This window comes from Rhinolophus ferrumequinum, chromosome 3 (assembly GCF_004115265.2).
Source record: "Rhinolophus ferrumequinum isolate MPI-CBG mRhiFer1 chromosome 3, mRhiFer1_v1.p, whole genome shotgun sequence".
Taxonomy (NCBI): Eukaryota; Metazoa; Chordata; class Mammalia; order Chiroptera; family Rhinolophidae; genus Rhinolophus; species Rhinolophus ferrumequinum.
In genome coordinates, this window is record NC_046286.1 from 75690302 (window position 1) to 75702615 (window position 12314).

The 12314-nt window shown below is 34.9% G+C and overlaps 1 protein-coding gene across 1 annotated transcript in view; it reads right to left on the minus strand.

The window, feature by feature from the left end:
* Positions 1-12314, minus strand: part of KIAA0408 (KIAA0408 ortholog) — a 43800-nt gene that overhangs the window by 11649 nt on the left and 19837 nt on the right. The window contains 5 exon segments of the mRNA XM_033095544.1: positions 67-5452; positions 5454-5558; positions 7635-8961; positions 10730-10809; positions 10910-11272. Coding sequence (XP_032951435.1) covers positions 5384-5452; positions 5454-5558; positions 7635-8961; positions 10730-10809; positions 10910-11272 — 1944 coding nt within the window. The 3' untranslated portion in view covers positions 67-5383.

Here is a 12314-nt window from a genome sequence, read left to right on the forward strand (position 1 = left end):
AGGCCCATCAACTATTTACCCCTTAAGATAATAAAAGAGGCAGCCTTACAATATGACACGACTTACATGATTTTTCAACTAAAAGATGCTTAACAGAATTTCTTCCAGTAGTTGTCTCAAAAATTCCAGTTATCTCTTTGGTAGTGTTCTGGTCATCTTGCCTTACGGATTATGCTTATAAAATTTGCAAAAACAGTAAAAAAACAAACAAACAAAAAAACGATTTCAGTTTGCATGCACATATTTAAGTAGATTAACATTCTCAAAATATAGTGACTCTATGACAAGAAGAGAAATTCCTATACAATGTAAATTCAGGTTGGCTCAATTTTACGAGATAAGTAAATTCAGTCCAGCTGTAATTAAAGAAGAGGAAAATGTCCTTTGTTTTTCCTGATAGCACGATTAAAACATTTTAAAATTCTGTTAACTCATCAACAAATATTTACTGTGCCTACTATCTGACAGCACTTTTCTAAGTGGTTGGCATAATCAGTGAACAAAGAAGACAAAAATCTCTGATTAAGTACTATAAAATTTTTCAAGTTAAAACCCTCCAGATTCGAAGAATTTTAGACACCATCAGAGACCTCTGGATAGTTATTTCTTTTCTTTGCTATTAGAAAACTTTCTGGAAACATTCAAGAAACACTGGTCTAGATGCTTACTTCTCCAAATATCTAGGTAGTTAGACTCAGAAGTCTGCTTGAGTGTGGGAAAAGTGAGCAGATGAAATTGGGTAACCTTGAGGAATATCTATGTGATACAGGACAGGCTTGGGGAACCTCCTGCTTGGTGACATGGAATTGTCCTGTGGCCAGAAATTTCATATTCTCAGACCCTTGTCTTTTCCACTGGACAGCAGTGGATCAACACTGGATATTCTTGCTCTTGGGGTACATTTCCTCAGCTCCATGCTGCCCATTTCCTTTTCATTCAGACAGAGCTCAGAGCAGTTGATTTTAACCTTTTTCAGTTATAAGTACATTGCATTTTTCTTGACTCTATATTGTTCTCAGACGCAATTTGGGTTTTCCTTATGCTCTCCCACTTCATATACACAATTTTGTGTGATTTTTCTATGTTCTTGTAAAAATGGTCTTACTGTTTGTGTCTATTTTTTACTTTTATTGTAGAAAATGTCACTTTATATTTCTGGGGTATCTAATTTCGCTCTTATGAAAGCTCTTATGGTATATGAAGGTATAGATGGCTTATTTTATTTATCCCATTATCTAGATAAAATTTTAGATTCTGGTAATAGAGTCACAAGAAAATGACAGTAAGTGGAAATTGAAATCAAGAGACCATACCTCATCATTGTTCTTTTAAATCCCTCAAAGTTAGGTCCTCTGATGGTCTCCTATCAATTCTAGTTCCTAAAAATATCCCAGATGACAGCTCAAGTTGCACTGATCCTCCATTTATTTCAGTTTTCTGGTGATTACACTCCTAGTTGCCTACAAATGGGTCCTTCACTTCCTATACAAGTCTTCTTGGATCCCAGCTTCAATAAAGATATGACGTGCTTGCTGGTGACGACCCCTCCATTCCTATTTCCAATGGAAATTTCCCTCCCTATCTTTAGCTGTTATCTCTTACCTTTCCTAGGTGTTGGATCCCAGGAAGGGGCTTCTGGACCTAACATCTTGCTTTTGCCGGTTTTCTTCCCTGGATACTTCATTCCTACTCTGGTCCTGGACCCAGTGTCTGGTCTCAGCTGCCTAATGAAAAAAATCTCCTTGAGGATGACCACCTGCCTGACCCCTGGGCATGGTCCACCCTGGAGTCATTGATGTGCTTTGCCAAGGCCCTGAAGTTGCCTGGGAAGGTCTAGTGTTTGCTTTTAGTGAGTTGATATGTCATGAATTCATTTAGCTTTGGCTTCCTGGGCTACTCCACCACCAGCTTCCTTTTTAACGAGATGACATGCCTGGTCTCAGCTCCTCTCTCCTTGCCTGGGATTTCCTAGGAAGAATCTTTATTCCCAGTGATTTGCCTTCTGAATATTAACTATTGCCCCCTTTTACTCCTACATGTAACTTCCTTTTTAAAATATTGAAAATGGTCCTTTGGCTTTCATTAAAAATTAACTAATTCACTCCAGATATTATTAACTCAGAGAATCCTTTACTGAATTAATTGCAACGCAAAATTTCTTGCAAAGATTGAAATGAAAAAAAAATGTATTTTAGGAGAAGCTAGGTTGAACTGTATACATATTTGGGTTTAGACTTCGCAAACTCTCAGCTTTACTGGAGATCAACTGTAGAGAAAAAGAAATATAAAAATGTTCTCAATGTATACAGATGCCACAGCAGGTATTTCCACACCTATTTTATTTGATAACTTCCAATGACTGAAGGAGATTTCAGTATCAAGTAGTGGTTTGTCAGCATGTGCCTAAAATAATTTTTAAAAATCTTTGTAGGGAAGCAGATTCTCTTTTTTAGGTCCAGAAGTTTTCTCAGAATAACATGGAGTCTAGCTAAATCCTCTAAGTAGAAGTAATTCATATTTTGTGCATGATATTATCTGGTCATCTTCATTGTCTATATAAAAACAAATTAAAGTTATAGATAATTTTTGATAAACTGAATTTTGCAAACATCATTTATATTTTTATGTTTGGCTGTGACATAAGGCAATATAGAGAAATCAGGCAAAGGTTGTGTGTACGCAGGCACGCACGCACACGCACAGCAACTCAAGCATTCTTCTCTGCCTCATTTTGATTCCTTTCTGAGATAGCCCATAATATCAGTAATCCTCAATTGAAATAATATACTTTACCCCAAAAGTCTGCTAGGGAAAACTTCATAAGCGTTTCTAATCAAATATTTCTGAAATGGTTACAAATCCTTTAGATCTAGCAATGAGGAAATAATGAAGGGTATCGTGTTGGGAAGAACACGCCCATCCAAAGTAGAAAACTACTGATTAAAAATCACAACATCAAAAAATATTTTCAAGGGTAATTTCCATTTACCTGATAGGTTTCTCCATAAAAATTTATAAAATACTCTAAAAGAGAAAACAGAACATTCAAATAGTCTTTTAGATTCTTCATCTTTACAATCAAGGAGTTGGACTAGATGCTAAGTTTTCTCAGTTCTAATATTCTGATTTTAAGAATATGTGAAAATGTGTCACACTGTTTAAATCAATTGGTAATAGAAAGCATGGCTTAAATTGTGGTGCCTGATATATAACCTTTTTTACAGATAAAGGCAAGTCCTAGGGAAGTAACATGACTACCCAACAGTACCCATCCATTTGGGTGTCAATGTCACTGTTTCCTCATCTCCCTAATCATCAAATATTTTGCTTCTGTTTTCTTTTATTAAAGACTACAGATTCCCACTCTCCACCCTGGAAATTCAGCTTTAGTAATTGTGGGAGGAGATCAGTAATCTAATTTTGTGAAAGGGTCCTCAATATTCTGACCTGTAGTGAAAGGTCAGAACCGCAGATCTACATCAGACTTCCTGAGATACAGTGACAGATAGGAACAGGTATGTCGCATAGTTCTTGGGCAGGTTCTCTAATGTTCCACAGCAGCATCTTCCTTACAAATACATCATTTTATGCCACAGGCTACCATCTCCCTGGTGTTTTCTCCCTTCTAGGTGAAATGCATGTTATATGAGTGACATCACTTGGTTGGTATCTCGGTTACTTTTCTCTGATCAGACTTCCTATGGAAAAGGATATTTCTAAAAGAAACAAGTATTAAAAGAGTGGACCTATATATAACTCCTACTTACCATCTGCTCCAACCTCACATTTTAAAAAGTTTAATTCAGCTCAACTCCTGGAAACTCTCCTTAGCAGAAAGTATAATCGGTCTATCATCATGCAACAGTCTTGAGCCTTGTAAGGCAGTCTGGGATTTGGAAATGATTTACTTTACCTCAACTCATGGTGTATTATGATGATAATTTCTCTAAATTGTTAGAATATATCATAAGGACAAAGCTCTTTGAATACTTTTGTGATAAGAAATTCTTAACCTTTTTGGTAATAAAAGCTTAAATAGACTTAATATCTAATAACATAGTTGGTTTTATAGAGAGACAATGGAGAACAAAGTTACTTCTAAGATCTTCCATGTAGAATTCCAAGTACCTCAACATTCATATTTCTGTCAGTTCTCAATACAAATTTTATGGGTTCACTGTATGCAAATTGTGGCCAAAATACATGTTTCTGTCCCTTATGCTACTCATGGGTACCAAAGTTTAGTTTAAGGCTTTTTTATGTAGCACATTATAAGAAATATATTATAATTCAACTCTAATGAAATATCATTCCTGATCTTCCTTGTTCATAAAAAAGTAAATTAGTCCTTTATCTGCTAATTTTAGGAAAAAGGTTAGAAAAAGGAAAAAGTAAACAACTTACCTCTAAATATATATGAGTCCAAATAAAGTAGCTGAACTAAAGCTTGCTACAATTTTAACAAAAAAGTAGAATTTAACGTAATTTATTTTTTATATCCCATTTGAAAGAATGTTTGTTACTGAAATTGACAAAATAAATTTATTTTTTTAAGTTTAGTATGTGTTTATAAGGCAGTCTCATGATCCTGGCTCTGAGGATCAAGTTGTACAGTTAAAGCCATAGCAGACTACCAAGTGAGATAGAAAAGCGTTTTGTGAACATTTTGTTTGCTTTAGAAGGCTGATTCTGTTCAAAACTGTGACTCTTTTTTTTAATTTAAAAGAGTAAAACAGGAAATCAATGGTATTATCCTTATATGGATTAAGAACTACTTATGTGTTATATATAGAAATCTTCCACTGTTAGATATATGTGTAATTCTTATTTTTCAAGAATCGGGGCCAAGGAAGTGGTGAATTAATATACGTACCTCAAATGTCTTAAGTGGATACCTATGAAAAGGTATACAAAATATAAATAGTACTGTATATTTTCAAAATTTTTAAATAAACACGAAGAATATATAGGTATACATGTTATAATTTCAAAGTCAACACTAGCACATAAGTTTTCTTACCTAAATACATACAGGGTACTTCTATTTCAACACATGCACATACAAACACATGCCATGCACATAACCTGGCTTTCTGCACTTGCAAGAAAGATTAGAATATACAATATAGTACATTGTTTCTACTTAAATCATATTGGCAAATTAATGAGGATGACATTAAAAACTTCTGATCTAAGAAATCAACATATAGGAAGATAATTATTCCAGAGATTAAAAACACTGAAGACTGATGGGAAGTTAAGATTTAAATTGTTTGTTCCAGGGATCTTGAAATATATAGAAGAGACAGGATTGGCTGTAAACACTCAGAATACTCTTTTTGGCAATTGGGACTTCTGTAAACTAGCAATCCAGGCTAGAGACTCAGACCATTGATGCTTCGGATCTCAGAGAAAAAGCATAGCTGTGGGCAGTTGTCCGCAAGGCGGGGGGGTGCCGAAGGAGATCTCGACGCCCATCTGGATGGGAGACGGCGGTTTGCTGGTCTAGCAGGTCGGGAAAATCCTTTTCCATGTGAGGATTTAACTGCCATGGAGTCCTAAGACACAGAAGACATTCATCTCACTCTACCGGTACCAACAATGGGCTGAACCTTTTGTGGATACCAATGATGGGATTAATATATTAGCATCCATACTTAAAAGCAAGAAAAAGCATCAAAAACAAAAGAAGAGATTTGTTTAATATTTGTGGTCTTGACTGTTTTAATCAGGCGATTCACTTTCAATATGGAATATGGCATTTAATAATCTTGAAGATCTCTTCATGCTGACCAATTTTAATACAACTGATCTCTTAGAACTAATTATAAGTTCAGTATTCAGAAGTTCATGTTAGATAACTTTTACTTGATGGAATTGCAGATGTTTCTTATTGGGATTTTATATTTTAGTGTCATTTAAAAACAAAAGGATAATTTATAGAAGGAACTGTGTTCACTTTTGTCAAGTTACTGACACATTAGAGGTCATAAGCAAAAGGCACATAAGTGCCCAATGATTTATCTGATGCTATCTCGCCCCCTCCCACGAAGACCACTGTTACTAGCTCTCAAAAATTTCAAAATTGCTAGTAGAGAGATATTGGGCATCATGTGATGATTGATAATCTTTTCTTTTCCCTTCCCTTTCATTCATTTCTTCTTTCTTTCCTTTTTATTTTGATGAGAAAAACAATCCGAGACCCTTGCAATTAAAAAGAAATGAAAACGCTTCCATGACATATTTTATACCTTTGGTTCTTTTTAACCTTCTTAACAAAACCTTTGCTCTTTCATCTGAGATAGGCAGTGAAGATGGTCTTGAGTTCTATGACAGTAACCTGCCCTTAGTTTTCTTTCTTGGAATCTTATTTTTCTAGAGCAAAGGGGGATGAAGAATTACTAAGGATTCATAGTAGAGGACCCCTCCCAAGCCCTTAATCAATGCAAAACTAGAGAAAGTGGTACTATTTCTTGTTAGCTCATGAGAATTAGGCTGGTTACTGTATACATGTTTCCATTTCCCACCTGCAGCTACAGAATCTCACGGGTATTTATGGGCTTAAGTACAAATGAAGAAATACAAAAGCAGGATAATTATTTGTATCTTGTGCAAACTTGCTCAAGGTGTCCTGATAAAATGGATGAAAACTGTATTTTTGTAGGGTTTAAAAGCCACATAAAAGTAATTTCTTACACCAGAAGGAAGCAACCGGCATAGCTTAAAACTATGCTGTATACATACTGTATTATGTAAAATTCGGATTTTCAAAGCATGAGCTTTGAAATATAACAATATTTCACCTTGCAAGTTTTTGTAAATTATACATAAAAGGGGACTGTTGGATAGCTCCTCCATGTAAATACCAATCTCTTCTACCTCTTTTTCTCCTATAACTAACAAAGATTATACATCTGCGAGCCGCCTGGAACAACAACAACAAAAAAGATAACCATTTATTCAAGTATCTTTTTTTTGGCAATTTGTATGCTAAGAATTTATACAAATAAGGAAGACCTTAAAATTTTTAAAACTGTGATGTTTTATTTCCATGTACTGCCTGTTATCTCCACAAATAAGGGAACTTTATTAAGGCACTATTTTAAATGATATGTTTTACCCATATTCTCATTCATTTGACTAATTACATGAGAAAAAAAAACATGAATCAAATGCTGGGAATGACTGAACCAATCATAGCTAGTAACTGAAAAAGTGCAAGTTATTTTTAAAATAATTGTCATATACTTTGAAAAACATAAACACTTTAGAAGGATAAAATTCTATAAACCAACAAATGCATCTTCAGAATACTTTTTCAAGAAAGAAACTTACAACAAACATTTGACATCGTGAGGTTCTTAATCCCATTTATTCTATTTATATTATCCTGCTTCAGAATTTTAGAAAAGTTATAATGTGTTATCCTCAGTCTTAAAAATTATCCTTTAAAAAGTTTATCTTGAGTTACTACATTCAGATTTATTTTTATTCACAAATGAAGGGTCAAGAAGTTAAGAAGATGCTAAAACATGTGCCTACATTCTATTTATATGAATGGGCAATTGACTGAACTTTGACCCATGGCTAAATATGAATGCAGTTCTACCAAAAAATGTTAATTACTTTCTCACCTCTGTCATCTTTCTCCAATCAACTCCTTGCTTCACTTGCTGTGCCCCACACGTAGCTGTCTTTTGCTGAAGTTCTTGTTCTATTTGGAGCATTTCTAAATGTTGACTTAATGTGGTCCCACCACTGACATCTGAATTACATTTGGTCCAGTTTTCCTGGAAGCATTTAGAATTTTGCAATGCAGACTCTGTTGATGTCTCATAGGTTTTCAGGAGCTTTTCCACAACACCATAATTTGATCTAGGATCAGCTGATCTTGGTCGGCCAGACAAATTACTTGGTCTCCAGTCATGCTCATGGAGCATATTCCTGTAACTGCTAGGACTTATGTGTTCCTGCATTTGTCTGACTAGGCCCAGTGTGGATTTTTTGGTGGAATCAGCAGGTACATTTTCCCTAGGCACAGGCATTTGGGCACTGGTTTTCAGAATATCAGACACACTGTCATTTTCCGGTATGTTACCTATAACTAAGGTATTACAGGGCTTAAGATCTTGAGATGATTCTGAGTTGCTTTGATTTTGCTGTATTGCAGGACAATTTCTATCTGTTCTAAATACAGTTCTATTAAATTCATCAGTCTTAGCTGCCAGCTTTTCATTCCTAGTAGTACATTCAAAGCCACAACTGAAACTTCTAGGTGGGCTACTGCTCTGTGTCACTGAGGAACTGCAATCATTACTTATGTGAAGGTCAGGATGAGACTTAGCAGGGTGATCTAGGATTGTTGTTTCATGTTTTGACTTATTGAGGGTAGAGCAGGTTTTCTGAAACCACAAGGTAGAGGGGCTATTTTTCCCACCTATCACAGTGTCACATGACCATATGCCAAGTCCAACATTTTCATTACATGGAGGTTTGTTACCTATTTTGGCTTCTGGTGCCAAAGAAGAAAACATAACACCATCTTTCAAAGTCTTCCCTTCATTTAGACACAATGTAGGCATCTCATCATGCCTCATAAGGAAATGAGGACTGTAGTTCCTTTCATCTTGACCCTCATGGGCCACCTGACTATTGTGATCTAATCTTTCCTTCAGACTTTCATAGGCTTGTTCAGAAAATGAGCTGGGGAAATTTCGAGATGTGCTTCTTGGAGGAGGAACTGGTGGAGTTTCATTTCTTTGCAGATCAATTGTATCAATTCCACATTTTTTTGTAATACTGCTTTGGAGCATATCGGTACAGCTCAGATTCTTTTTATTTTTCTGCTTTTCTTTTTCTAAACAGATTGGAAGAATGCACTGGCCATTGTTGATCACCGGGTCTCCATGAGGCTTATTAATTACATTTGGCATTTCCTGGAGAAAAGAATCTGACTTCATCCTGAACAATTATAAAATGTGGTATATTAGTGACAACTTTATTTCGGATAAGCTCTTAAAAGAAACCATGGCTTAAGCAATGGATTTTTGCTATAGGAAAAGGAGTCGAAACTTCCTAACTTGTCATTTTTATATAAATCCCCTGGTCAAAACCTCCAAATCTTTTTTTACCATAGGGTAAAGCCCACCTCTCAGTGTTACATTCAAAGATCTACATACTCTGATCCAAACTATCTTTCTAACTTTGTCCTTCATTTTTTCCATTACCTGAAACTTCACCTACAGTCAGACTAGATCATGTAGTCTCTTGGGCGTTTGCTACTGGCATTCCCATCTCTGTAGGTTTTTTCTAGCCATTTCCTTACCTCTGCTCTGCCTACTGAATCCCTATTCATTATGCCATGTGAGCTCAAGCTCCTCCTCTTGAATTTGAAATAACATTTTAAGTAATATGACAGAAATATGAATAAAAGTGCAATGATATAGGACTAATAGTAAGTGGAAGGTGTCGTTTGGGCTTGAAAGAAAAGGAAAAATTTTTTTTGGATGAGTAAAGGGCAGATAGGCTAAAAGAGTTGCAATAAAAACAGTGTGGCTATTAAGGAACAGTGAGTGCTTTGGTGTGGAGGAGGAGGATGGGAACTAAGTGAGAAACATTAGGTTAAAGTGTAATGTCTGAATTACATATTAAGGATCTTGAACTTTTCCCTAAAGGCTACGAAAGTAACAAGGAGAACTTTATATCAGATGTGATTTGTAAAACAAAATTGGCAAGTAAGTCTTTTCTGAGTTCAATCAAAGTAAAAACCTAAATATAGTAACAATAGGGATTCACAAATTAAAGTTAATCATATTGATAAATATCAATTATATTTATAATCTCTTCAACGTATAAAATATTATGAGCTAGCTTATAACAAAGTGCAGATATACGAGTATACTCATCAACAGAATAGTAGGTAAAAGCTAAATGAGCAAGTACAGGGCAAAATTATTTATAAAATATGGTTGGATAAGAAAACTATTTAAGTCAGTAGAAATATTCTCTCTGAGCTTGCTAAGAGCTGAAGAAAAATAAGGGTACACATTACTGTAGCTTTCTAAGAGAAGAATACTGCCGTATTAGGAGATAAATGTTAATCCTAGAATAATCCATCTTTACTTAACTTGTAGAAAATTTCAATTATTTTTTAATTTGGCTAAAACTTACTTATACAATTATATAGGTTATTTGTAAACTGAAACATTATTTTTATAGCATTGTGTATATATGTTGTTCTCAAAATTATGTATGCTTCCATTATATACATAATAAATGTATAGAAATAAGTGACCCTTAAGTATAAAATATTTCAGTAGAACATCATTATGTAATTAAAACACCACATTTTTAAATCTGACGTAGTTTAAAGATGTATTTAACTGGATTAGCCCAGTTGCAAATTCTTCCACTGGCCAAATACTCAAAATAAAAAAGAACTGTATTAGAAGATATTTGTTAATTTATTATGGTGGGAATACCTTCACTAAACACCAGAAAAAGGAAAGCATTCCTAATAGTCAAATTACAAAGTGAATTAAAAGATTTGCTTTAAGATTTAGCAAACAGAGAAATAGACAAAGATTTTATCTCCTATCAAAGACAATAGATTTTAAAAACTCATTGCTAATTCTAACAAAATGTAAGGAGGACAGGCCTTGAATTCGTTAACTGAAAAGTATTTTTCTTGGTTTTCCAACATAAAATAATCATAGATGTACCAGCCTACCTTCTGTGGTTAGACCGTTTTCGAATTTCCTCTTGAAAGCTGCATAATTCTTCACTAACTTTGGCAAGTTCTTCAAGAGCCTTTATACATATAAGCAATAACAGTGTGTTAGCATGTTGAAAGGTTGGAAATGTACATATTTCTTTAGAAACAGTTCTGGGCAGGTCACATCTTACTTACTGTGTTGAGGGCACCAGAACAGCCCTTGCTCTCTTCCCCAGAAGTCCTCAGGTCAGGCCAGGCCTCACCTTCCTTCTGGTTGTCTGTGGCCAAAGGATCCATAAATTCTACTTTCGATTTTTTTGTTGCTTTTTGTTCCTTACACATTTGATTTCTTTCACTGAGTAAGCTCTGCTCTGTTTTACTTTCTTTCTCCAGACCATCCCTATAATCCATTCTTGTAAAGTCACATTGTCCTGAATCGGGGTAATCTGGAGGAGAGTCCACCATTTTATCCTGAATGGCCTTCTCACGATCAAGATCAATGACCTTAGTACGTTCATTCATGTTGATTTTCCTCCGAAGCTTTACTTCACGACAAAGCTGTAAGGAAAACAAAGGTAAAATTTCCCCCCCCCCAATATTAACAAAGTTGTCAATATTTTTGATACTACGCACACTGTTTTGAGTTCTCTTTGCCCTATGACTATATACTACTGTGGCACATTAATGCTTATGGTTCTGAATGCTTCTAAAATATGGATTAGTCAGAACAACTTTGATTAACCATAAAGACTACTTTTAGTAGGTGAAAGTATGAACGGCAATTTCTGTCTTTCTGAGTAGAAAGCAACTCATTCAAAAGGAAAGTAAACCTGCATCTAGATATAGGTATGACTATGATACAGAAGCACTATCACAAAATTGGAACGACCTGAATCAATTACTGACAATGTTCTCTAATTGCTTTCAGAGAAAATGAAGAGTTTAAACATTAAAGTCATGTTTTTAAATATATGACCTCACTTGTATGCCACATTTAACTATCTAAATAGTTGACAATCAGATATAGTCAGTTCATTCTGTCCTCTAAGTAGACATTTTGCAATCAAAGGATGTTTCCTTTGAAAGTTATGTTGGTGAGGGCTAGGTAATACACAGATTTTTTTTTTTTTAATGCCAAAGCTATACACATTCAAAAAAAGTTTCTTGTCCTGATTCAAACAAATGTGACCCTGTGCTATGTGATATAAAAGAACTCTAAGACTTTGATCATCTATTAGTCTATGTTAAAGTGAACCCCAAATTCTTTCTTACTGAGAACTTAGTTTAACCTGCAGACACTCACTCAGCTCATCCCTGAGTAAGTGGCTTTCTCTTCAGGCTGAGTTCTGGGAATGCTTGTCAAATTTCAAAGAAGACTATTAAATAACCATTAAGGCAAACAACTCTCCATTTTATAGCCACAACCTATATCTGTATTACATCTATTATTTAAGGAATAACAGATTTATTGCTGCTCAATATTTACCTAAATCTCAGATGACAGACACACTATACATAGCTGATGTCCAAAGGATATACAGTGCATTTATTTCCCTAGATACTTGTAAATCTATCACTGGGTGAAGTCAGGATAGCATCA